At 43.9% G+C, this 27,010-nt stretch overlaps 1 protein-coding gene across 1 annotated transcript; it reads left to right on the top strand.

Moving 5' to 3' along the window:
* Positions 1–1,697: 1,697 nt before the first annotated feature.
* On the top strand, positions 1,698–21,247 carry LOC129835300 (zinc finger protein 271-like). The gene is made up of 6 exons (XM_055900894.1): positions 1,698–2,277; positions 2,765–2,930; positions 7,429–8,706; positions 15,425–15,853; positions 16,008–17,138; positions 17,460–21,247. The coding sequence occupies exons 1-6, from the start codon at positions 2,269–2,271 to the stop codon at positions 17,510–17,512; spliced, it is 3,066 nt and encodes a 1,021-aa protein (XP_055756869.1). The 5' UTR covers positions 1,698–2,268; the 3' UTR covers positions 17,513–21,247.
* Positions 21,248–27,010: the final 5,763 nt, after the last annotated feature.

Below are 27,010 nucleotides of genomic sequence, written 5' to 3'. Positions count from 1 at the left end.
CCGGGAACCAACCACACCAGGAATTCTCTTCATGTATTCAACCTGAACATCCGTCTCCACCCCAGATGACCTGCTCTGACTGGTGTTCTACTCCCAAGTTCAAAGCACGATACTTCTGTTGTCCGGATTCTCTTGAAGCCCACTGCAAACTTCCTCTGTTCTTCAGAAACACAACGAATCAAAATAAGACCACTTCTGGTCACTCTGACAGACTCCACTTTTCCCGGTGCGTATTTCACATATTAATTTTCAACACCTCAAACGGGTTTCTCTACATATGCATCCTCACTCAACAAATGCATCCGAACAAGAAGCGGATCGTTATCATCCATAGACGTTTATCTCCACTCTAATTTTAGACAATTTCATTGTTGTTCCAGTTTTTTTCCGACACTACTGTTGTCCATTCAGGACATTAATCTTCAACCAACTTTGAACTTTGAACTCAGCGTCCACTTCCCCCTAATTTAATCCACCTGCTTTTCCCTGTTTGACAGATTTGACAGTTGGGATGAAGTGCTACTACAAAAATCACCACCAATCACAAAGACTCTGTATTTTCTCTGCGTCTAAACAGCTTTGTGATTTCACATTTTTTATTTATATTTACATATTATATACGAGTTTGTTATTAAGCCACATGAAAGTTGACATGTTCTAGAAGGCATTTCTGGAAGAAGAAAAAAAAAAAAACATTTTGTTGACGTTCAAACGCCTCTCCTGTGAAATAGTGACATCATGCGCCTCGCTTCCTGTTACGGGGCACATTGATGTGCTCCTGAACTGGTGGGGAAGGTAGGAAGAATGGTGGTGGCAGCATCATGCTGTGGGGATGTTTTTCAGCGGCTGGGACTGTGAGAGTAGTCAGAATCGAGGCAAAGATGAACGGAGCAAAGTACATAGAGATCCTTGATGAAAACCTGCTCCAGAGCGCTCAGGACCTCAGACTCGGGTGAAGGTTCACCTTCCAACAGGACAATGACCCTAAGCACACAGCCAAGACAACACAGGAGTGGCTTCGGGACAAGTCAATGTCCTTGAGTGGCCCAGCCAGAGACTGGACTGGAACCCAATCAAATAACTCTGGAGAGACCTGAAAGCTGTGCAGCAACGCTTTCCATCCAACCTGACAGAGCTTGAGAGTATCTCCAGAGAGGAATGGGAGAAACTCCCCAAATACAGGTGTGCCTTATTGCGTCATACCCAAGAAGACTTGAGGCTGTAATCGCTGTCAAAGGTGCTTCAACAAAGTACTGAGTAAAGGGTCTAAATACTTATGTAGATGTAATATTTAAGTTTTTTTTTTAATATACATTTCCAAAATGTTCTAAAAATCTGTTTTTGCTTTGACATTATGGGGTATTGTGTGTTTAGATTGATGAGTGACAAAAAAATATTTAATACATTTTAGAATATGGCTGTAACGTAACAAAAGGTGGAAAAGTCAAGGGGTCTGAATTCTTTCCCAATGTACTGTAGATTTAGTCGAATGAGGGTTGGGGAGGGGAGGGGGGCTGGTAGAAGTTAGTATTTGGTTGTTATGATATTTTCATGGTGGTACAGAATTGGTCAGATCATGATTGATCGTACATTCCAGCACAGTAGGTGGCGGCATGCGTTTGTTTGCGGGCCGCCAAGATGCCATAGATTAAGATGAGCTGGTGGTGGCGGTAACGCAGAATGAGTCGGAGCAGAGTCTAGGACGGACCGGAAATAAGACCGGAAGCAGGAAGACACGAATGTAGCTAGCTGGTAGCTAACCATGCATATATTATTAATTGTACCGGTAAAAATGTTCAATATGTTCAAACTGTAACGTTAGTAACAAGCTAGTGTCCCGTAGAGCCTTCTGTTGTTTTGCGGATAGACAGAAGAATCTAACCCGGAAGCTGGCCTGGAAGAAAGAATATGCTCATGTTGATAGCTAGCAAACATTAGATGAGTTAGTTTGCTAGTGTGAAATGTGTCTGATATCATTTAATACCGTTTAAATTAGACTTTGATATTGCCCAACCTGGACTATATACGTGGAACTAGCGATGTTTTCAACGGCCATTTCATATAGTTTTGTTATCGGGTCTAAAGTAAATTATCGCTACCGTTGCCCTAAATAGTTAGTTAACTGAGTTGTCGAATAGTTTTGTATGGAAAGTAATCCGCTAGCTAATGTGACCTCGTGGCAAACCGTCGGGGACTTGAGAAGAATCTGCTTTAGTTTAATTCAGTGACCCAACTCTTTCATAGGAAACTATTTCTGAAGAATTCACGATGAATGAGGTGAGAATGACTATAGCTAATGCTAAACCAGTCGGGATAGCTATGCCTAACGTATTAGCTAGTTAGCAAAATCATTTAGCTATTTATTAAATCGGCAATCATAAGTTGAAACAATCGCAAAGCGTCTTGCTTACCCTCTTTAAAGCTCATAAAAAGTTGAGGGATGGGCTGAAGAAATGTAACCACTCTCAAATTCATAAACAGGGCTATTGATGCAAAGACTGACCATCCATGATATGAAGATGATAGTTTTAACCACGTTTTGAGGTTATATAGTGTTTGTTTACGTTTACTTTGTTTACAAACATCGGAGTAAAACAAGTTTAGATTTTGGGTTCTGATGGGGCATCACAGTTGAACTACGCTCATGAGGCATTTATAAGTTATATTCTTCAAGAATCAATGGGTACATAGAAGTAATTCATATGTCATGAAATGAATGTAGCAACTGCAGATTGCCCCTTTAACGTCTTATTCTTTGTTTTAGTATTCTGCTGATCCGTCCAACCCCCCTCTCTCCTGCTCCACTGAACCCAACCCTCCAGAGTCACTGGTTCCTGACTCTAACCATAGAGACATCGACAACTGCAGTGAAATACCCAGATTTAACATTGTAGTCAAGGAGGAGGAAGACTGGGACGTGGATAATACTGGTAAATAAACATGCTTAATTAATTAAATCTCAGATTATACAGTTCCATTACACACATAGCAGTTTAATTTTAAATCCACCTGTATATTCTCTACAGACTATCTACTAGCCCTAACCTTACCCTTATTCTAAACATAACCCTAATGTAACATTGGCAAGCAGTTTCTTATCAACAGAAGAGTTTGTTGATAGTCCATCTACAGATGGTCACACTATCTGTTTAATTCAATAAAAGGTTAATTGTATATGGAATAAAAACACAGGACAATGACCGATAATAGCTGGAAAATAGTAATACATTTTGTTCACCCCTGAATTCTTCCATGTCATTTCAGCCATGACACCCACATTCACAATGATTCTTATGAAATAGTGTCTGTAGTTAGTAACAGGTAAGATTAGCATTCCTGCAACATTATTTTGTTGAAATTACATTTAATCTCTGAGAAATTAAGCTAATTGATTGCATCCAAATTGGCCCTTTTGATTTATAGGATTCACATACTAGTCAATAAATACCAACATCTGATCTGGACCAAACCTATTCCTACCATTGAGTAAGATGCACTACATGGACATACTTTTAATTAGTGGATTTGGCTAATTAAGCTGCACCCGACAGGTGTATAAAATCAAGCAGGGCCTCCCAAGTGGCGCAGCGGTATAAGGCAGTGCATCGCGGTATGCTAGCTGTGTCACTACTGATCCTGGTTTGTTCCCAGGCCGCGACCAGGAGAACCATAAGGTGTCGCAGTGCTAGCTGTGTCACTACTGATCCTGGTTTGTTCCCGGGCCGTGACCAGGAGACCCATAAGGTGTCGCAGTGCTAGCTGTGTCACTACTGATCCTGGTTTGTTCCCGGGCCGCGACCAGGAGACCCATAAGGTGTCGCAGTGCTAGCTGTGTCACTACTGATCCTGGTTTGTTCCCGGGCCGTGACCAGGAGACCCATAAGGTGTCGCACAATTGACCCGGGTTAGGGGAGAGTTTGGCCGGCCGTGTTGTCCTTGTCCCATCGCGCTCTAGCGACTCCTGTGGCAGGCCCGGGCGCAGTGTACGCTGACACGGTCGCCAGGTGTACGGTGTTTCCTCCAGCACATTGGTGCTGCTGGCTTCCGGGTTAAGCGAGCAGTGTGTCAAGAAGTGGTGTGGCGGGCCTCCCGGGTGGCACAGTGGTCTAGGGCACTGCATCGCAGCGCTAGCTGCGCCACCAGAGTCTCTGGGTTCACGGCCAGGCTCTGTCGCAGCCGGCCGCGACCGGGAGGTCTGTGGGGCGACGCACAATTGGCCTAGCGTCGTCCGGATTAGGGAGGGTTTGGCCGGTAGGGATATCCTTGTCTCATCGCGCTCCAGCGACTCCTGTGGCGGGCCGGGCGCAGTGCGCGCTAACCGATTGGGCCAGGTGCACGGTGTTTCCTCCGACACATTGGTGCGGCTGGCTTCCGGGTTGGAGGCGCGCTGTGTTAAGAAGCAGTGCGGCTTGGTTGGGTTGTGCTTCGGAGGACGCATGGCTTTCGACCTTCGTCTCTCCCGAGCCCGTACGGGAGTTGTAGCGATGGGACAAGATAGTAATTACTAGCGATTGGATACCACGAAAATTGGGGAGAAAATGGGGTAAAGATTTATATATTTTAAAAAAAAGAAGTAGTGTGGCTTGGTGGTGTCATGTTTCGGAGGATGCATGGCTCTCGAACTTCGCCTCTCCCGAGTCCGTACGGGAGTTACAGCAATGGGACAAGACTAACTACGAATTAGATATTGACGAAAAAGGGGTAAAATAAAACATGTAAAATTAAATTGAAAACATTTATAAAATAAAATCAGTCACATAGCCATGCAATCTCCATAAACAAACATTGGTAGTAGAATGGCCCGTACTGAAGAGCTCAACTGCCCCGGTCAATTGTAAGTGCTGTTATTGTGAAGTGGAAACGTCTAGGAGCAACAACGGCTCAGCCGCGAAATGGTAGGCCACACTAGCTCACAGAACATGACCGCAGAGTGCTGAAGAGTGCATACAAATCATCTGTCCTCAGTTGCAACACTCACTACCGAGTTCCGAGCAGCCACACACAAGCCTAAGATCACCATGCGCAATGCCAAGCTCGCCGCCATTGGAATCTGGGGCAGTGGAAACGTGTTTTCTGGAGTGATGAATCACGCGTCCCCATCTAGCAGTCCAACGGACTAATTTGGGTTTGAGAACGCTACCTGTCTGAATGCATAGTGCCCACTGTAAAGTTTGGTGGAAGTGAGTCCATATTAATGCCCATGATTTTGGAATGGGATGTTCAATCAGCTGTCCACATACTTTTGAACATGTAGTGTATGAGAAATCCAATATATAATGATAAATAGGCACCAACCGACACCCCAATGCCAATCTCACCTTAACCAGTGTACAGTATCAGTTCTCTGTCTGACAAGTAGTACGAAGCTGCGGCTTGGAGTATTGCTTCTCCATACTATGTAATGCATTCCCTGTGAATCTAGTGATGTTTTTTTCCTCTGTTCATTGAAATTAACCATTTAAATAACTTGCATTATTTACCATAAATTTGTGTGCAAGTACCAGGTTTTTCCCACGAGATGCAGCTGTTCCTACTGCTGCCACATAATTTTATACATTTTACTGGTGTACTGTGTTTATTAAATTGATCATTTGATTGACACAACATGCCTACTACTTTGAAGATGCAAAATATTTTTTATTGTGAAACAAAGAATAAATAAGACAAAAAAACAGAACTTGAGCATGCGTAACTATTCACCCCCCCAAAGTCAGTACTTTGTAGAGCCACCTTTTGCAGCTGCAAGTCTCTTGGGGTATGTCTCTATAAGCTTGGCACATCTAGCCACTGGGATTTTTGCCCAATCTTCAAGGCAAAACTGCTCCAGCTCCTTCAAGTTGGATGGGTTCCGCTGGTGTACAGCAATCTTTAAGTCATACCACAGATTCTCAATTAGATTGAGGTCTGGGCTTTGACTAGGCCATTCCAAGACCAAACCACTCGAGTGTTGCTTTAGCAGTATACTTAGGGTCATTGTCCTGCTGGAAGGTGAACCTCCATCCCAGTCTCAAATCTCTGGAAGACTGAAACAGTTTTCCCTCAAGAATTTCCCTGTATTTGGCCCCATCCATCATTCCTTCCATTCTGACCAGTTTCCCAGTCCCTGCCGATGGAAAAACATCCCCACAGCATGATGCTGCCACGACCATGCTTCACTGTGGGGATGGTGTTCTCGGGGTGATGATAAGTGTCGGGTTTTCACCAGACATAGCGTTTTCCTTGATGGCCAAAAAGCTCAATTTTAGTCTCATCTGACCAGAGCACCTTCTTCCATATGTTTGGGGAGTCTCCCATGTCTTTTGGCGAACACCAAATATGTTTGCTTATTTTTTTCTTTAAGCGGTGACTTTTTTATGGCCACTCTTTCGTAAAGCCCAGCTCTGTGGAGTGGATGGCTTAAAGTGGTCCTATGGACAGATACTCAAATCTCCGCTGTGGAGCTTTGCACCTCCTTCAGGGTTATCTTTGGTCTCTTTGTTGCCTCTCTGATCAATGCCCTACATGCCTGGTCTGTGAGTTTTGGTGGGCGGCCCTCTCTTAGCAGGTTTGTTGTGGTGGCATATTCTTTCCATTTTTTAAATAATGGATTTAATGGTGCTCCGTGGGATGTTCAAAGTTTCTGATATTTTTTTTATAACTCAACCCTGATCTTTACTTCTCCACAACTTTGTCCCTGACTTGTTTGGAGAGCTCCTTGGTCTTCATGGTGCCGCTTGCTTGGTGGTGCCCCTTGCTTAGTGGTGTTGCAGACTCTGGGGCCTTATAGAAAGTGTGTATATCTGAGATCATGTGACACTTAGATTGCACACAGGTGGACTTGATTTAAATAATTATGTGACTTCTGAAGGTAATTGGTTGCACCAGATCTTATTTAGGGGTTTCATAGCAAAGGTCGTGAATACATATGCATGCACCACTTTTCCGTTTGTTATTTTTTAGAAACAAGTAATTTTTTTTCACTTCACCAATTTGGACTATTTTGTGTCTGTCCGTTACATGAAACCCCCCCCCCCCAGAAAATCTATTTAAATTACAAGTTGTAATGCAACAAAATAGGAAAAATACCAAGGGGGTGAATACTTTTCAAGCCACTGTAAAGAACTGATACTGTAACACTGGCTGTCTGGGTGAGATTGATGTCTGCGGATGACTTTTGACCATTTTAAATTGGACGTCCGGTACTATATTTACTGAAAATTATATGAATCCCTTCAATTAGAATGGCCAATTTGGGTGCAATCAAATTAGCTGAATTTCTCAGAGCTCAAATTACATTTGAACAAAAATAATTTGCGTTTCAGAAACGCTTCTCTTATCTGTTAGTAACTATAGAAACGATTTCAGAACAATCTGAGAGGGCGAGTGTTGAAAGCCTTTTTCGTGTGTTTTTTGAGGTTGAATGACCCCCCCCCCCCCCTTATTTTCCAGTTGAAAGAGGAGAGAGTTCTAACTCCAGTGATGGGGTACCAGCAGAACCTGAACAGCACCAGGAGAATCCTAGAGCTAAGAAGCTTTGGCGCTGCCCAGAATGTGGAATAGAGATCGCTCACCCATCTAATTTCAACAGACACCTGAGAACACACACAAAACCTGCTAAGGAGTCTTCCGTCTGTCCAGTATGTGGAAAAGACTTTGTTCACCCCTCCAAACTGAAGAGACACCTCCGAACACATACAGGAGAGAAGCCTTACCAGTGCTCTGTGTGCGGGAAGCGATTCACACTGAAGCCCCACCTGGAAAGACATCAGATGACCCACCCTGGAGAGAAGCAGCCAGACGCGACAAAGAAGCACCCGTGCTCCGATTGTGGAAAGGAATGTTTCTCTGCATATGAACTGAAGATGCACATGAGAAAGCACACAGGGGAGAGACCTCACCAGTGCTCCTACTGCGAGATGAGCTTTGGCTGTAAGGGAACTCTATCGAGACACGTACGACGCCATACAGGAGCACCCACACCAAAACCTTACCAATGCTCACAGTGTGGGAAGAGATACGAGTCACCATCGAGGCTGAGGCAGCATCAGACTATGCACACTGGAGAGAAACCTTACGAGTGCTCTGATAGCGGGAGGGGTTTCGCTTCGACCAAAGGTCTTCTCAAACGTCAATGCAGCCATGTCAGTAACCATAGCAACCAGTGTACACTGGGAATTTCAGATACGGCGTCATCAGGCAGTCGAACTATGAATATCAAGATCGAAGACGAGGAACAGGAGCTGGCAATTAATGTCAAAGAGGAGGAGGAGGAAATTAGTATTTTTGTCTATGCTGATAGAGAGAAACCTTACCAGTGTACATCCTGTAAAAATACCTTTGTTCACCGTAGCTCTCTAGCAAGACACAAAAAATCCCACACTAGTGCCGCACAATACAGCTGCTCAGAATGTGGGAAGGAATTCAGCCAATCGTGTACTTTCAAGATACACATGCAACAGCACACCGGAGAGAACCCGTACCACTGCTCTCAGTGTGATAAGAGTTTCTCAGCTTCACCACTCCACAAAAGACACCAACGAGCTCACCCCTGCTCTCTCTGCAGAGAGAAATTCTCCTCATCAGCAAATCAGTCCTGTCTCCATGCTGGAGCTGTGACTAGCCTGAGCCAAGCTCCTGGACAGGGATCACGGCAGCAGGTGTCTGCAGCGGTAGAGGAGTCTGTTGTACTGGATGTCAAAGTGAAAGATGAGGAAGATCCTGCTTTTGGTGAGTAAAAGTGTTTATTTTGTACTGTAGCTTTGATGTTTAATGGGTCCATACTTGTGACCTCTTGCTTAAGCTTTAACCATGAGAAAACGTATCCCTATGCTAACACGACCAGCTGACAGGGTGAGAAAATGTAGCCCTATGCTAACACGACCAGCTGACAGGGTGAGAAAACGTAGCCCTATGCTAACACGACCAGCTGACAGCGTGAGAAAATGTAGCCCTATGCTAACACAACCAGCTGACAGGGTGAGAAAACGTAGCCCTATGCTAACACGGCCAGCTGACAGCGTGAGAAAACGTAGCCCTATGCTAACACGACCAGCTGACAGCGTGAGAAAACGTAGCCCTATGCTAACACGACCAGCTGACAACGTGAGAAAACGTAGCCCTATGCTAACACGACCATCTGACAACATGAGAAACGTAGCCCTATGCTAACATGACCAGCTGACAACATGAGAAAACGTAGCCCTATGCTAACACGACCAGCTGACAACATGAGAAACGTAGCCCTATGCTAACACGACCAGCTGACAACATGAGAAACGTAGCCCTATGCTAACACGACCAGCTGACAACATGAGAAAACGTAGCCCTATGCTAACACGACCAGCTGACAACATGAGAAAACGTAGCCCTATGCTAACACGACCAGCTGACAGGGTGAGAAAACGTAGCCCTATGCTAACACGACCAGCTGACAACATGAGAAAACGTAGCTCTATGCTAACACAACCAGCTGACAACATGAGAAAACGTAGCCCTATGCTAACACGACCAGCTGACATGAGAAAACGTAGCCCTATGCTAACACGACCAGCTGACATGAGAAAACGTAGCCCTATGCTAACACAACCAGCTGACATGAGAAAACGTAGCCCTATGCTAACACAACCAGCTGACAACATGAGAAAACGTAGCCCTATGCTAACACAACCAGCTGACAACATGAGAAAACGTAGCCTTATGCTAACACGACCAGCTGACAACATGAGAAAACGTAGCCTTATGCTAACACGACCAGCTGACAACATGAGAAAACGTAGCCTTATGCTAACACGACCAGCTGACAACATGAGAAAACGTAGCCCTATGCTAACACAACCAGCTGACAACATGAGAAAACGTAGCCCTATGCTAACACAACCAGCTGACAACATGAGAAAACGTAGCCTTATGCTAACACGACCAGCTGACAACGTGATTATTTCCTGTAATAAATTTCACATCAGCCAATATGTATATATTTTTTTTTTTACATATTGTGCTTTATATATACAGTACCAATAAAAGTTTGGACACACCTACTCATTCAAGGGTTTTTCTTTACATTCACTATTTTCTACATTATAGAATAATAGTGAAGACATCAAAACTATGAAATAACACATATGGAAACATGTAGGAACCAAAACATTTATTTTATATTTGAGAATCTTCAAAGTAGCCACCCTTTGCCTTGATGACAGCTTTGCACACCCTTGGCATGCTTGTCCAACAGTCTTGAAGGAGTTCCCACATATGCTGAGCACTGGTCCTGTATAAAATTGGTAAAATAGCCCTTACACAGCCTGGAGGTGTGTTGGGTCATTGTCCTGTTGAAAAACAAATGATTGTCCCTCTAACCGCAAACCAGATGGGATGGCGTATCACTGCAGAATGCTGTGGTAGCCATGCTGGTTAAGTGTGCCTTGAATTCTAAATAAATCCCTGACAGTGTCACCAGCAAAGGACCATCACACCTCCTCCTCCATGCTTCACAGTGGGAAACACACATGCGGAGATCATCCGTTCACCTACTCCACGTCTCACAAAGACACGGCGATTGGAACAAAAAATCTCAAATTTGGACTCCATACCAAAGGACAGATTTCCACCGGTCTAATGTCTATTGTTTGTGTTTCTTGCCCCAAGCAAGTCTCTTCTTATTATTGGTGTCCTTTAGTAGTGGTTTATTTGCAGCAATTCGACCATGAAGGTCTGATTCACGCTGTCTTCCTCTGAACAGTTGATGTTGAGATGTGTCTGTTACTTGAACTCTGAAGCATTTATTTGGGCTGCAATATCTGAGGCTGGTAACTCTAATGAACGTATCCTCTGCAGCAGAGGTAACTCTGGGTCTTCCTTTCCTGTGGCGGTCCTCATGAGAACCAGTTTTATCATAGCGCTTGATGGTTTTTGCCACTGTCCTTGAAGAAACTTTCAAAGTTCTTGAATTTTTCTGAATTGACTAACCTTCATGTCTTAAAGTAATGATGGATTGTTGTTTCTCTTTGCTTATTTGAGCTTTTCTTTAAATAATATAGACTTGCTTTTCTCAAATAGGGCTATCTTCTGAATACCAACCCTATCTTGTCACAACACAACTGATTGGCTTAAATGCATTAAGAAGGAAAGAAATTCTACAAATGAACTTTTAACAAGGCACACCTGTTAATTTAAATGCATTCCAGGTGACAACCTCACGAAGCTGGTTGAGAGAATGCCAAGAGTGTGCAAAGCTGTCATCAAGGCAAACGGTTTCTACTTTGAAGAATCTCAAATAGAAAATATATTTTGATTTGTTTAACACTTTTTTGGTTACTACATGATTCCATGTGTTATTTCATAGTTTTGATGTCTTCACTATTATTCTACAATGTAGAAATTAGTACAAATAAAAAAAAAACCTTGAATGAGTAGGTGTTCTAAAACGAGTAGTTTTCCAAACGTTTGACTTGTCCTGTATTTCCACGCTGAGGATGGAATCATACTGTGAAAATGTAAAAATTATTATAATACCCTTTTTTGTGTAAGAGCTGTTTGAAACTGCCCCCTGAAATTTCAGCCTGTTGTGTTGGGATCGCCTGATTACCAACAACAACGAGACAGCCTACCAGGTGAGGGCCAACAGTAGTAGGCCTGGTTACCAACAACAACGAGACAGCCTACCAGGTGAGGGCCAACAGTAGTAGGCCTGATCACCAACAACAAAGAGACAGCCTACCAGGTGAGGGCCAACAGTAGTAGGCCTGGTTACCAACAACAACGAGACAGCCTACCAGGTGAGGGCCAACAGTAGTAGGCCTGATCACCAACAACAAAGAGACAGCCTACCAGGTGAGGGCCAACAGTAGTAGGCCTGGTTACCAACAACAACGAGACAGCCTACCAGGTGAGGGCCAACAGTAGTAGGCCTGGTTACCAACAACAACGAGACAGCCTACCAGGTGAGGGCCAACAGTAGTAGGCCTGATCACCAACAACAACGAGACAGCCTACCAGGTGAGGGCCAACAGTAGTAGGCCTGATCACCAACAACAACGAGACAGCCTACCAGGTGAGGGCCAACAGTAGTAGGCCTGATCAACAACAACAACGAGACAGCCTACCAGGTGAGGGCCAACAGTAGTAGGCCTGATCACCAACAACAACGAGACAGCCTACCAGGTGAGGGCCAACAGTAGTAGGCCTGATCACCAACAACAACGAGACAGCCTACCAGGTGAGGGCCAACAGTAGTAGGCCTGATCACCAACAACAAAGAGACAGCCTACCAGGTGAGGGCCAACAGTAGTAGGCCTGGTTACCAACAACAACGAGACAGCCTACCAGGTGAGGGCCAACAGTAGTAGGCCTGATCACCAACAACAACGAGACAGCCTACCAGGTGAGGGCCAACAGTAGTAGGCCTGATCACCAACAACAAAGAGACAGCCTACCAGGTGAGGGCCAACAGTAGTAGGCCTGATTACCAACAACAACGAGACAGCCTACCAGGTGAGGGCCAACAGTAGTAGGCCTGGTTACCAACAACAACGAGACAGCCTACCAGGTGAGGGCCCTGGTGGAGTGGTGCCAGGAAAATAACCTCTCCCTCAACGTCAACAAAACGAAGGAGCTGATCCTGGAGACGGCAGAGAGAGCCGAAGTGAAGATGGTGAAAAGCTTAAAGCACATCACTGACAACCTGAAATGATCCAGTCACACAGGCCGTGTGATGAAGAAGGCATAACAGCGCCTCTTCAACCTCCCAGGATGTTCAAGACATTTGTCTTGGCCTCCGAAGACCCTCAAACTTCTACAGATGCACCATTGAGAGCATCCTGTCGGGCTGTATCACCGCCTGGTACGGCTATTGCACCGTCCGCAACCGCAGGGCTTTCCATAGGATGGTGCGTTCAGCCCAATGCATCACCGGGAGCACACTGCCCTACAGGACATCTACAGCCCCCGGTGTCACAGGAAGGCCAAGAAGATCATTAAGGACTTCAGCCACCCGAGCCACAGCCTGTTCACCCTGCTACCATCTAGAAGATCATCAAGGACCTCAGCCACCCGAGCCACAGCCTGTTCACCCTGCTACCATCTAGAAGATCATCAAGGACCTCAGCCACCCGAGCCACAGCCTGTTCACCCTGCTACCATCTAGAAGATCATCAAGGACCTCAGCCACCCGAGCCACAGCCTGTTCACCCTGCTACCATCTAGAAGATCATCAAGGACCTCAGCCACCCGAGCCACAGCCTGTTCACCCTGCTACCATCTAGAAGATCATCAAGGACCTCAGCCACCCGAGCCACAGCCTGTTCACCCTGCTACCATCTAGAAGATCATCAAGGACCTCAGCCACCCGAGCCACAGCCTGTTCACCCTGCTACCATCTAGAAGATCATCAAGGACCTCAGCCACCCGAGCCACAGCCTGTTCACCCTGCTACCATCTAGAAGATCATCAAGGACCTCAGCCATCCGAGCCACAACCTCTTCACCCTGCTACCATCTAGAAGATCATCAAGGACCTCAGCCTCCCGAGCCACAGCCTGTTCACCCTGCTACCATCTAGAAGAGGGGGCCCGTACAGGTGCATCAAAGCTGGAACAGAGAGATTGAAAAACAGCTTCTATCAGACCGTTAAATAGTCACCACTAGCAGCCTCCGCCCAGTACAGTGCCCTGAACTTGTTACTGTCACTGTTACTAGCTGGCTACCACCCTGTATCCTGCACCTTAGACTGTTGCCCTATGTACATAGTCAGTGTTACTAGCTGGCTACCACCCTGTATTCTGCACCTTAGACTGCTGCCCTATGTACATAGTCACTGTTACTAGCTGGCTACCACCCTGTATTCTGCACCTTAGACTGCTGCCCTATGTACATGGTCAGTGTTACTAGCTGGCTACCACCCTGTATTCTGCACCTTAGACTGCTGCCCTATGTACATAGTCACTGTTACTAGCTGGCTACCACCCTGTATTCTGTACCTTAGACTGGTGCCCTATGTACATAGTCACTGTTACTAGCTGGCTACCACCCTGTATTCTGCACCTTAGACTGCTGCCCTATGTACATAGTCACTGTTACTAGCTGGCTACCACCCTGTATTCTATCCTGCACCATAGAGACTGCTGCCCTATGTACATAGTCACTGTTACTAGCTGGCTACCACCCTGTATTCTGCACCTTAGACTGCTGCCCTATGTACATAGTCACTGTTACTAGCTGGCTACCACCCTGTATTCTATCCTGCACCATAGAGACTGCTGCCCTATGTACATAGTCACTGTTACTAGCTGGCTACCACCCTGTATTCTATCCTGCACCATAGAGACTGCTGCCCTATGTACATAGTCACTGTTACTAGCCGGCTACCACCCTGTATTCTATCCTGCACCATAGAGACTGCTGCCCTATGTACATAGTCACTGTTACTAGCTGGCTACCACCCTGTATTCTATCCTGCACCATAGAGACTGCTGCCCTATGTACATAGTCACTGTTACTAGCTGGCTACCACCCTGTATTCTGCACCTTAGACTGCTGCCCTATGTACATAGTCACTGTTACTAGCTGGCTACCACCCTGTATTCTATCCTGCACCATAGAGACTGCTGCCCTATGTACATAGTCACTGTTACTAGCCGGCTACCACCCTGTATTCTATCCTGCACCATAGAGACTGCTGCCCTATGTACATAGTCACTGTTACTAGCCGGCTACCACCCTGTATTCTATCCTGCACCATAGAGACTGCTGCCCTATGTACATAGTCATTGAACACTGGTCACTTTAATTATGTTTACATCCTGTTTTACCCACTTCATATGTATATACTGTATTCTAGTCAGTAGTTTGTCCTATATAACTACTGCTGTACACACCTTTCCTATTCATATACTGTCCATACTGTCTATACACACCATCCTATATAACTACTGTCCATACTGTCTATACACACCATCCTATATAACTACTGTCTATACACACCATCCTATATAACTACTGCTGTACACACCTTTTCTATTCATATACTGTATATACTGTCTATACACACCATTCTATATATATTCCGGACTGTTCTGATACATTTTGGTGGGATTTCTATGTATTGTTTTGTATTGTTAGGTAATACTGCACTGTTGGAGCTAGAAACATAAGCATTTCGCTGCACCTGCTATAACAACGGCAGAGTACTGTGTGTACACGACCAATAACATTGTATTTGATTTTAAGTGGAGCAACCTTGATTTGGAGGTTTAAAATATCCCTCTGGTGGTTAGCTTAGTGCTAACTGTGCCAGGTTATCTCATGGGAAAAGCTAACATGTAGCATTTTCGGGAAAAGTATGGGCCGTATAATTTTACAATATTTATTATTTTCTGTTTAGTCAGGAACAAACATTTTGACTCAGGGTGTTGACTAATTTGAGTTAATCCATACTTATGTCTTTACCACAGCAGAGAGACCTGACCACTGCTCTGAGAGCGAAGGGAGTCCCTCTACATCAGGACTACCTAAACAACACCAGGGGAATCGCACAGCTAAGAAGATTCATTGCTGTTCAGTGTGTGGAAAAAACTGTCACAAGTTATCAAAACTACAAACACATATGAGAACTCACACAGGAGAAAAACCGTACTCCTGCTCTGTCTGTGGGAAGCAATTCAGTGAGAATGGAAACCTGAAAAAACACCAGACTTTGCACACAGGAGAGAAGCTGTACAGTTGCACCGTGTGCGGGGAAAGTTTCTCTTCATCGTCAAATCTTACCAAACACCAGAGAACACACACAGGAGAGAGTCCAGTGTCTGTAGCTGTAGAAGAGTGTGGTCTGACATCAGCACTGGTTATCAAAGTGAAAGAGGAGGAAGAGGATCCTGCTTTTGGTAAGTTTAAAAGGGACTTATTCTGTAAGGGGTTGAATTGCAAAACATTTTTTATACATCTTTGTATTACTTTCAGTTATTCAAAGGACAAAAAATATTTTTTGTTACAGTTCCAAATGTTTGCATAGTTTATCCATCCCATCTTATCCCACAGCAGAGAGACATGACCACTGCTCTGACAGTAAAGGGAGTCCCTCTACATCAGAACTACCTGAACAACACCAGGGGAATCACACAGCTAAGAAAATTCACTGCTGTTCAGTGTGCGGACAAGACTGCAAAAAGTTATCAAAACTGCTAATACATATGAGAATACACACAGGAGAAAAGCCATACCCTTGCTCTGTCTGTGGAAAGCAGTTCCGTGTAAAAAGACATCTTCAAGACCACCAGACAGTGCACACTGGAGAGAAACCTTACGTCTGCTCCAAATGTGACAAAAGGTTTGGTTTCGCCTCAGCCTTGAAAAGGCACCAGTGGTTACACATAGAAGAGAAACCTTACTCCTGCTCTGTGTGTGGGAAGGGTTTTAGCTTACAATCACGCATGAAGGAACACTTCCTGGTGCATTCAGGAGAGAAACTCCACTCCTGCTCTGTCTGTGAAAAGAGTTTCAGCCGTCCAGATCAGTTAAAGGACCACTCTCTGCAACATGCAGGGAAACCCCACCACTGTTCTATGTGTGAGCTAAGCTTTGCCTTGTCTAAACAACTCCTGAAGCATGAGAAGACTCACACAGGAAAGAGACCTTATAGTTGCTCTGTGTGTGGGAAGAGTTTCAGCGAGAAGGCGTATCTTGAAGACCACCGGTCAGTGCACACTGGGGAGAAACGACATCCTTGCCCTGATTGTGACAAGAAGTTTGGATGTGCTTCGTCCCTGCGTAAACACGGACTGTTGCACATAGAAGGGAAATCCCACTCCTGCTCTGTGTGTGGGAAGAGTTTTTCTGAAGCACGTTACTTGAAGGAGCATTTCCGGACACACACTGGAGAGAAACCTTTCTCCTGCCCTGTCTGCGAAAAGAGTTTTGCAAGATCAGCAAGCCTTAAAGTCCACCACAGATATCATACAGGAGAGAAACCTTACAGCTGTACTAAATGCGGCCAGAGCTTTATTAGTTCTCAAAAACTTCAGAGACATCAGAAAACTCATGCTGGTTTACCACCTGTTGAGTTTCAAAACCCTGTTACAATTGAAGGAGAGATGGAGGGAGAAGAAGAGGAAGTTGGTGGTCTGATTAATTCAGATGGAGAAGCGGTTGGTTGGGATCTTCATCGTCTCGGTAAGTGGAAGCAGAACAGCCATGAATAACATTAATACAATATTGACTTTGAATGAACATCGCTCTTTTATTTAAAAATCCAATGGCACTATTTTTAACTCCATATGAAATTGTATTTTATTAAGTACCCTGCTGTGCTTGTTTTCAATTAAAATAAACATATCTTTGTAGATAAGAGCAAATTCTCAAGCAAGAATTGTATTATTATCATAATTTCACAGTATTTTTCCAACCTCATAGTGTGGAAATGTGTATAAAAGACAGGAAATCACATTTTTGACTGCACTGGACCTTTTAACCTATGTTTTCTCATTCACTCAGACGGGAGTTCGGAGGGGAGAGACTCTACATCAGGAGAACCTAAAGAAACCTAGGGGGATCTCAAAGCTCAGAGAAACAGTTGCTCTGTGTGTGGGAAAGACTGGCAACGGTTATTTGATCTGAAAAGACACATGACAACGCACACTGGAGAGAAACCGCACAGCTGTTTTGTTTGTGGGAAGAGTTTTAGACGAGCAGACCTCATGAAGCTACACTTTTGGACACACAAAGGAGACGCAGGGGAGAAACCTTACCACTGTTCTGTCTGTGGGAAGGGTTTGACAAGATCATCAGACCTTAACATATACAGTAGAGAGAACTTACAGCCTTGTCGAATGTGGCCAGAGATTTACCACTTCTCAGAGTCTTGGGAGACACAAGAAGAGACGCCACATCTCACTTCCTGAGGACCAGGCTGGCGGGGTCAAGACTGAAGACTCTAATAGTATCATAGATGAAGAGGAGGCATCCTCTTATGTCAACGGTAGCACGGTGGAAGGGGGGAAACAAGAACTAACCCTAAACATCTTGAAGTAAAATATATACAGTGCCTTCGGAAAGGATTCAGACCCCTTGACTTTTTGCACATTTTGTTACGTTACAGCCTCATTTTAAAATTGATTAAATCGTTTTTTTCCCCTCATCAACATTCACACAATAACCCGCAATGACAAAGCAAAAACGGGGCTTTTTTCCCCGGAAATGTCACATTTACATACAGTTGAATTCGGAAGTTCACATACACCTTAGCCAAATACATTTAAACTAAATTTTTCACAATTCCTGACATTTAATCGTAGTAAAAATTCCCTGTCTTAGGTCAGTTAGGATCACCACTTTATTTTAATAATGTGAAATGTCAGAATAATAGTAGAGAGAATGATTTACTTCAGCTTTTATTTCTTTCCTCACAGTGGGTCAGAAGTTTACATACTCAATTAGTATTTGGTAGCATTGCCTTTAAATTGTTTAACTTGGGTCAAACGTTTCGAGTAGTCTTCGACAAGCTTCCCACAATAAGTTGGGTGAATTTTGGCCCATTCCTCCTTACAGATGTAACTGAGTCAGGTTTGCAGGCCTCCTTGCTCGCACACGCTTTTTCAGTTCTGCCCACATATTTTCTATCGGATTGAGGTCAGGGCTTTGTGATGGCCACTCCAATACCTTGACTTTGTTGCCTGAAGCCATTTTGCCACACCTTTGTAAGTATGTTTGGGGTCATTGTCCATTTGGAAGACCCATTTGCAACCAAGCTATAACTTCCTGACTGAGGTCTTGAGATGTTGCTTCAATATATCCACATAATTTTCCGTCCTCATGATGCCATCTATTTTGTGAAGTGCACCAGTCCCTCCTGCAGCAAAGCAACCCCACAACATGATGCTGCCACCCCCGTGCTTCACGGTTGGGATGGTGTTCTTTGGCTTGCAAGCTTCCCCCTTTTACCGCCAAACATAACGATGGTTATTATGGCCAAACAGTTCTATTTTTGTTTCATCAGACCAGAGGACAGTCCTCCAAAAAGTACGATCTTTGTCCCCATGTGCAATTGCAAACCGTAGTCTGGCTTTTTTATGGCGGTTTTGGAGCAGTGGCTTCTTCCGTGCGCAGCGGCCTTTCAGGTTATGTCGATATAGGACTCGTTTTACTCCTCCAGCATCTTCACAAGGTCATTTGCTGTTGTTCTGGGATTGATTTGTTATTTTTCGCACCAAACTATGTTCATCTCTAGGAGACAGAACGCATCTCCTTCCTGAGCGGTATGATGGCTGCTTGGTCCCATGGTGTTTATACTTGCGTACTATTGTTTGTACAGATGAACGTGGTACCTTAAGGCATTTGGAAATTTCTCACTTTTTTGGCTGATTTCTTTTGATTTTCCCATGATGTCAATCAAAGAGGCACTGAGTTTGAAGGTAGGCCTTTAAATACATCCACAGGTAAACCTCCAATTGACTCAAATGATGTCAATTAGCCTATCAGAAGCTTCTAAAGCCATGACATTTTCTGGAATTTTCCAAGCTGTTTAAAGGCACAGTCAACTTAGTGTATGTAAACTTCTGACCCATTGGAATTGTAATACAGTGAATTATAAGTGAAATAATCTGTCTGTAAACAATTGTTGGAAAAATTACTTGTCATGCACAAAGTAGATGTCCTAACCGACTTACCAAAACTATAGTTTGTTAACAATAAATTTGTGGAGTGGTTGAAAAAATAGTTTTAATGACTCCAACCTAAGTGTATGTAACCTAAACTTCCGACTTCAGCTGTAAGCATTCAGACCCTGTACTCAGTACTTTGTTGAAGCACCTTTGGCAGCGATTACAGCCTCGAGTCTTCTTGGCTATGACGCTACAAGCTTGGCACACCAGTATTTGGGGAGTTTCTCCCATTCTTCTCTGCAAATCCTCTCAAGCTCTGTCAGGTTGGAATAGGAGCGTTGCTGCACAGCTATTTTCTGGCCTCTCCAGAGATGATCAATAGTGTTCAAGTCCGAGCTCTGGCTGGGCCACTCAAGGACATTCAGAGACGTGTCCTGAAGTCACTCCTGCGTTGTCTTGGCTGTGTGCTTATGGTCGTTGTCCTGTTGGAAGGTGAACCTTTGCCCCGGTCTGAGCGCTCTGGAGAAAGTTTTCATCAAGGATCTCTCTGTTCTTCTTTCCCTCAATCCTGACTAGACTTTCAGTCCCTGCCGCTGAAAAACATCCCCACAGCATGATGCTGCCACCACCATGCTTCACCGTAGGGATGGTGCCCGGTTTCCTCCAGATGTGACGCTTGGCATTCAGGCCAAAGAATTCAATCTTGGTTTCATCAGACCAGAGAATATGGTTTCTCATGGTCTGAGTCCTTGAGGTGCCTTTGGGCAAACTCCAAGCGGGCTGTCGTGTGCCTTTTACTGAGGAGTGGCTTCCGTCTGGCCACTCTACCATAAAGGCCTGATTGGTGGAGTGCTGCAAAGATGGTTGTCCATCTGGAAGGTTTGCCCATCTCCACAGAGGAACTCTGGAGCTCTGTCAGAGTGACCATCTGGTTCTTGGTCATCTCCTTGACCAAGGCCCTTCAACACCGATTGCTCAGTTTGGCCGGGCGGCCAGCACAAGGAAGAGTCTTGGTGGTTCCAAACTTCTTCCATTTAAGAATCATGGAGGCCACTGTGTTCTTGGGGTCCTTCAATGCTCCAGAAATGTTTTGGTACCCTTCTCCAGATCTGTGCCTCAACACAATCCTGTCTCGGAGCTCTACGGACAATTTGTTCGACCTCATGGCTTGGTTTTTGCTCTGACATGCACTGTCAACTGTGAGACCTTATATAGACAGGTGTGTTCCTTTACAAATCATGTCCAGTCAATTGGATTTACCCCAGGTGGACTCCAATCAAGTTGTAAATACATCTCAAGGATGATCAAAGGGTCTGAATACTTATTTAAATACGATATTTCTGTTTAGTTTTTTTTGCCAACAAAAAAATTGCCAGCGTGTCTAAAAACCTGTTTCAGCTTTGTCGTTGTGGGGTTATTGTGTCGTTGTGGGGTATTGTGTGGAGATTGTTGAGGATTTTTAATTTAATCCATTTTAGAAAAAGGCTGTAACGTAACAGAATGTGTAAAAAGTCAAGGGGTCTGAGTACTTTCTGAATGCGCTGTGCTTCCTGGAAGAACACTGGTGTACGTTTACAAGAAGCACTCTTTATTTAGATGTTTATACTCAACAAAGACGGCTAAATATTGTGAAAATATGTTATCTGTAGTGTTGTGTAAAAAAATAAAGAGCCAAGTAAATAATGACTTTGATTGGTCCTTTCATTTGCGATACACAGTAAGCAAATGTCAGTGACAGAGTTGCCTCAGGTGTGTTAAAGATACACCTTAGTTACCTGGTATGGAGGAGAGGATAATATAGATGGCACAGCAGGGTTGGGGTCAATTTCAATACCCTATGAAAGTGATGTGTCATTTTAACTTCTGGGTTCTGGTTTTGTAGGCTAAGAATGGGCTCCAAATTGTCATATTCAACTTAATTTAAGATATAAAGTACCAGGCAAAAGTTTGGACACACCTACTCATTCAAGGGTTTTTCATTATTTGGTACTATTTTCTACATTGTAGAACAATAGTGAAGACATCAACACTATGAAATAGCACATGGTATCATGTAGTAACCAAAAGTGTTTAACAAATCAATATTTCAACAAAAATATATTTGAGATTCTTCAAAGTAGCCACCCTTTGCCTTGATGACAGCTTTGCACACTCTTGGTATTCTCTCAACCAGCTTCATGAGTAATGCTTTTTTCCCAACAGTCTTGAAGGAGTTCCCACATATGCTGAGCACTTGTTGGCTGCTTTTCCTTCACTCTGTGGTCCAACTCATCCCTAACCATCTCAATTGGGTTGAGGTCGGGTGATTGTGGAGACCAGGTCATCTGATGCAGCACTCCATCACTCTCCTTCTTGATCAAATAGCCTTTACACAGCCTGGAGGAGTGTTTTGGGTCATTGTCCTGTTGAAAAACAAATGAGAGTCAGTTTCATCATAGCGCTTGATGGTTTTTGCGACTGCATTTGAAGAAACTTTTCAAAGTTATTTACATTTTACGGATTGACTGATCTTCGTGTCTTAAAGTAATGATTGACTGTTGTTTCTCTTTGCTATTTTGAGCTGTTCTTGCCATAATATGGACTTGGTCTTTTACCAAATAGGGCTATCTTCTGTATACCACCCCTACCTTGTCACAACACAACTGATTGGCTCAAACACATTAAGAAGGAAAGAAATTCCACAAATTTACTTTGAACAAGGAACACCTGTTACTTGAAATGCATTCCAGGTGACTACCTAATGAAGCTGGTTGAGAGAATGCCAAGAGTGTTGTCGTGGTAATTTCCTGTATTACTAAATGAAATGCATTCCAGGTGACCAGTGGTGGAAAAAGTACCCAATTGTCATACTTGAGTAAAAGTAACAATACCTTAATAGAAAATGACTCAAGTGAAAGTCAACCAGTAAAATACTACTTGAATAAAAGTCTAAAAGTATTTGATTTTAAATATACTTAAGTATCAAAAGTAGAAGTATAAATAATTTAAACTTCTTGGTATTAAGCAAACTGGATGGGACAATTTTCTTGTTTTTTTGTTTTATTTACAGATGGCCAGGGGCACGCTCCAACACTCAGAGATAATTTACAAACGGAACGTGTGTTTAGTGAGTCAGCCAGATCAGAGGCAGTATGGATGACCAGGCATGTTCTCTTGATAAGTGTGTGAATTAGACCATTTCCCTGTCCTGCTAAGCATTCAAAATGTAACGAGTACTTTAGGGTGTCAGGGAAAATGTATAGGTAGTACTTTAAAGTATTTTTACTTAAGTACTTTACACCACTGCTTTACACCACACCACTGCACTGTGAAGCTGGTTGAGAGAATGCCAAGAGTGTGCAAAGCTGTCATCAAGGCAAAGGATGGCTACTTTGAAAAATAAAAAATACATTTTGATTTATTTAACACTTTTTTGATTACTACATGATTCCATATGTGTTATTTCATAGTTTTGATGTCTTCACTATTATTCTACAATATAGAAAAATAAAGAAAAACCCTTGAATGAGTAGGTGTGTCCAAACTTTTGACTGGTACTGCATAGGAAAATGTATGTGTTTTTGTATGAATGTACTTACCATATCGGTTTTCAACTTATTTTATGCCCAAGAAGGAGCACTAAGCCGAAAAGTTACGTTTCATTAGAACTACACACATAAACGACAACGCCCAACAGCTGTATATATCTATCTTTCGAGAGTTTGCAGCAGGGGAGAACAAGCTGCCTTCTCTCATTTAGGATATCAAGGGTACTGAGGGAATGTTTTCAGAAAGTTGGATTACCCCATTATAATCAATGGGAGGCAAACTTCATGGTCAATATTGGTTGATATCATTATTTTTTCGTTACACAATGTGACCAATACTTGCTTCTATGTCACCAGAAGTATTTTTTATTTTACCTTTAACTAGGCAAGGCAGTTAAGAACTAATTCTTATTTTCAATGACGGCCTAGGAACAGTGGGTTAACGGCCTTGTTCAGGGGCATAACGGCAGATTTTTACCTTGTCAGCTCAGGGATTCGATCATCCATCCCTCTAACCACTAGGCTACCTGCTGCCCCCAAACAACGTATGTCCTTGAACCGATTATTTTAAAATAACAAACATTAGAATTTATAAGGATAATTTGCAGCCTGCAGTGACCCAGTCGGCCTTCAACTTGAGATACTCAATGAAAGGGAGCAGCACTGAGGCTGCAAAGTCACTTCCTGGAGTAGCTCAAACTGCATGTGATGTATCACTTCCTGGAATAGCTCAAACTGCATGTGATGTATCACTTCCTGGAGTAGCTCAAACTGCATGTGATGTTTCACTTCCTGGAGTAGCTCAAACTGCATGTGATGTTTCACTTCCTGGAGTAGCTCAAACTGCATGTGATGTTTCTCTTCCGGGAGTAGCTCAAACTGCATGTGATGTTTCACTTCCTGGAGTAGCTCAAACTGCATGTGATGTTTCACTTCCTGGAGTAGCTCAAACTGCATGTGATGTTTCACTTCCTGGAGTAGCTCAAACTGCATGTGATGTTTCACTTCCTGGAGTAGCTCAAACTGCATGTGATGTTTCACTTCCTGGAGTAGCTCAAACTGCATGTGATGTTTTACTTCCTGGAGTAGCTCAAACTGCATGTGATGTTTTACTTCCTGGAGTAGCTCAAACTGCATGTGATGTTTCACTTCCTGGAGTAGCTCAAACTGCATGTGATGTTTTACTTCCTGGAGTAGCTCAAACTCCATGTGATGTTTCACTTCCTGGAGTAGCTCAAACTGCATGTGATGTTTCACTTCCTGGAGTAGCTCAAACTGCATGTGCCATGTTTCCAAAACCTCCATGTAGCAAGATGGTCCCGTGGTCCCGTGTGGCTCAGTTGGTAGAGCATGGCGCTTGCAACGCCAGGGTTGTGGGTTCATTTCCCACGGGGGGACCAGGGTTCACTTCCCACGGGGGTACCAGGATGAATATGTATGAACTTTCCAATTTGTAAGTCGCTCTGGATAAGAGCGTCTGCTAAATGACGTAAATGATGGCGACATGCTGAAATGACACTTCCTGATCTTCAAACGCTCCACTGAGACTTCACATAGGAAACAATGGGGTGACGCCACTGAGACTTCACATAGGAACCAATGGGGTGACGCCACTGAGACTTCACATAGGAAACAATGGGGTGACGCCACGGAGACTTCACATAGGAAACAATGGGGTGACGCCACTGAGACTTCACATGGGAAACAATGGGGTGACGCCACTGAGACTTCACATAGGAAACAATGGGGTGATGCCACTGAGACTTCACATAGGAAACAATGGGGGGTGACGCCACTGAGACTTCACATAGGAAACAATGGGGTGACGCCACTGAGACTTCACATAGGAAACAATGGGGTGACGCCACTGAGACTTCACATAGGAAACAATGGGGGTGACGCCACTGAGACTTCACATAGGAAACAATGGGGGTGACGCCACTGAGACTTCACATAGGAAACAATGGGGTGACGCCACTGAGACTTCACATAGGAAACAATGGGGTGACGCCACAGACTTCACATAGGAAACAATGGGGTGACGCCACTGAGACTTCACATAGGAAACAATGGGGTGACGCCACTGAGACTTCACATAGGAAACAATGGGGTGACGCCACTGAGACTTCACATAGGAAACAATGGGGTGACGCCACTGAGACTTCACATAGGAAACAATGGGGTGACGCCACAGACTTCACGTAGGAAACAATGGGGTGACGCCACTGAGACTTCACATAGGAAACAATGGGGGGTGACGCCACTGAGACTTCACATAGGAAACAATGGGGTGACGCCACTGAGACTTCACATAGGAAACAATGGGGTGACGCCACTGATGGCTTCGTCCTTATTATATACAGTCTGGTTTGCAGGTCTACAAAAAACTACTGGCTGGAAAGGTTCAGTGAGAAAACCCAGCATAATCTTGTTACCACGCTCCAGCATGGTAACAAGGCTGCAGGAGTTGTAGTTGAAATGTTCTAACTTTAGGAGATGGGTGTTCGTTTCTGAGTGTCAAATATTTTTGATAAAAGGTTACGGTTATGAGCAAATGTATATATCTTAAATGACTGCGTTTTCATGAATTTGATCATATAATCTTGAAGCCCATTCAAGAGATTATGGGACACGACCCAGAAGTAACGTGGAAGTGGCCATCACCAGAGGAAAAGGAAGAAGGGAGTGTCCAACTCGGCGGGAAATCTTTCTCCCTCCAGCAGGTGGCGTTGTTCCGCCCACCAAGCAAGGAGTTTTGTATGGAGGTCAAAGAGAGTGTCGGATTTGTTCAACAACAAAAAATGATTTGCTACCTGAGGTTTATTTGATCTAATAGACGTTTCGTAAAGCTTAAGTTGCTACGAGTGTACTTATATAAGTAGGACACGTGACATCGCCGCATCTTTAAGAAAAAACACTTTAAATCCGCATTCTCATGATGGCTTTGCATATTCATGAATGGGGCATAGCATCTCTCCCCATTGAATAACGGCGGTTGACGTCAACAACCCTCATTGAATATTCAAAACTGGATTACAATAATGAGATGAGATGTATCCACCAATCCAAAGAAAGGATAGACCGAAGCTTGACAGCCTGCGGTGCCGCTTTTGTGGACAACGACTCCCAACGGAGAGACATGTACTGTATCCTGTAAGTATATCCATAATCTTTGCCGTCGCTTTCACAGCGATTTCAATCCAGAAAGTAAATTCCAATGGTCAAATTTTCATGGAAGTAAATTCTAAGGCCCACCCACCAAAACAGGCTTCAGAAAATGTGTTTCATGGTCCAGGAAGCGGAACCGAAAAATTAAGACCATTAATTGATTAATTGTATTAAGAGGAAGAATTTGTGATCTACATGTTGTAAATGTTGTTACTACTCGTTGCTTTTCTCCAATAGCGATGCGTGAGAAGGGTTGGCTACCCCTCGTCAGAAGTATATTACTAGGATTTACAATACACTACTAATAATAATTTATTAATCTTTTATAGGGTTTTTCATAGAATACCAAAACGCTTCAAAAATGACAAGCAATATATCATGACAGGTCGACGAATAGAGGCCAAGTCTTTGAACGCTGCATCCTCCGAAGAGGAGAGGGTCAGTTCATGGTTTGAGCGGGGGGAGTGGTCAGAGGATGGTAGATGACGGTGATGGAATCTGCTGATAATCTTGTAGAGGGCAAGTCGGGGAAGCAGCCTGAGTCATGTAGCCACTGGACTTCTCCTCTTCCACTCTGTGTATTACCCATTTAGGTGATGCCTCAGGAGCTCTGCATATGAAATATCAATAACAGTCAACTCAGTATTATTAAAATAACATTATTTGGATTAAGAAATTAAAGTATACATTTTGTAAAACACCACTGCAATGTGCTCCTGAACTGGTGGTGGCGGTATAGCAGAGTCCACAG

The sequence above is a fragment of the Salvelinus fontinalis genome, chromosome 3 (assembly GCF_029448725.1).
Source record: "Salvelinus fontinalis isolate EN_2023a chromosome 3, ASM2944872v1, whole genome shotgun sequence".
In the NCBI taxonomy this organism is placed as follows: domain Eukaryota; kingdom Metazoa; phylum Chordata; class Actinopteri; order Salmoniformes; family Salmonidae; genus Salvelinus; species Salvelinus fontinalis.
This window is presented reverse-complemented; position numbering and strand designations above follow the sequence as displayed.

Coding starts and splice junctions, on each gene's coding strand:
- LOC129835300 (XM_055900894.1), top strand. Junction 2,931..7,428: donor CTGGGACGTGGATAATACTG/GTAAATAAACAT, acceptor CTTATTTTCCAG/TTGAAAGAGGAGAGAGTTCT. Junction 17,139..17,459: donor TTGGGATCTTCATCGTCTCG/GTAAGTGGAAGC, acceptor TCATTCACTCAG/ACGGGAGTTCGGAGGGGAGA.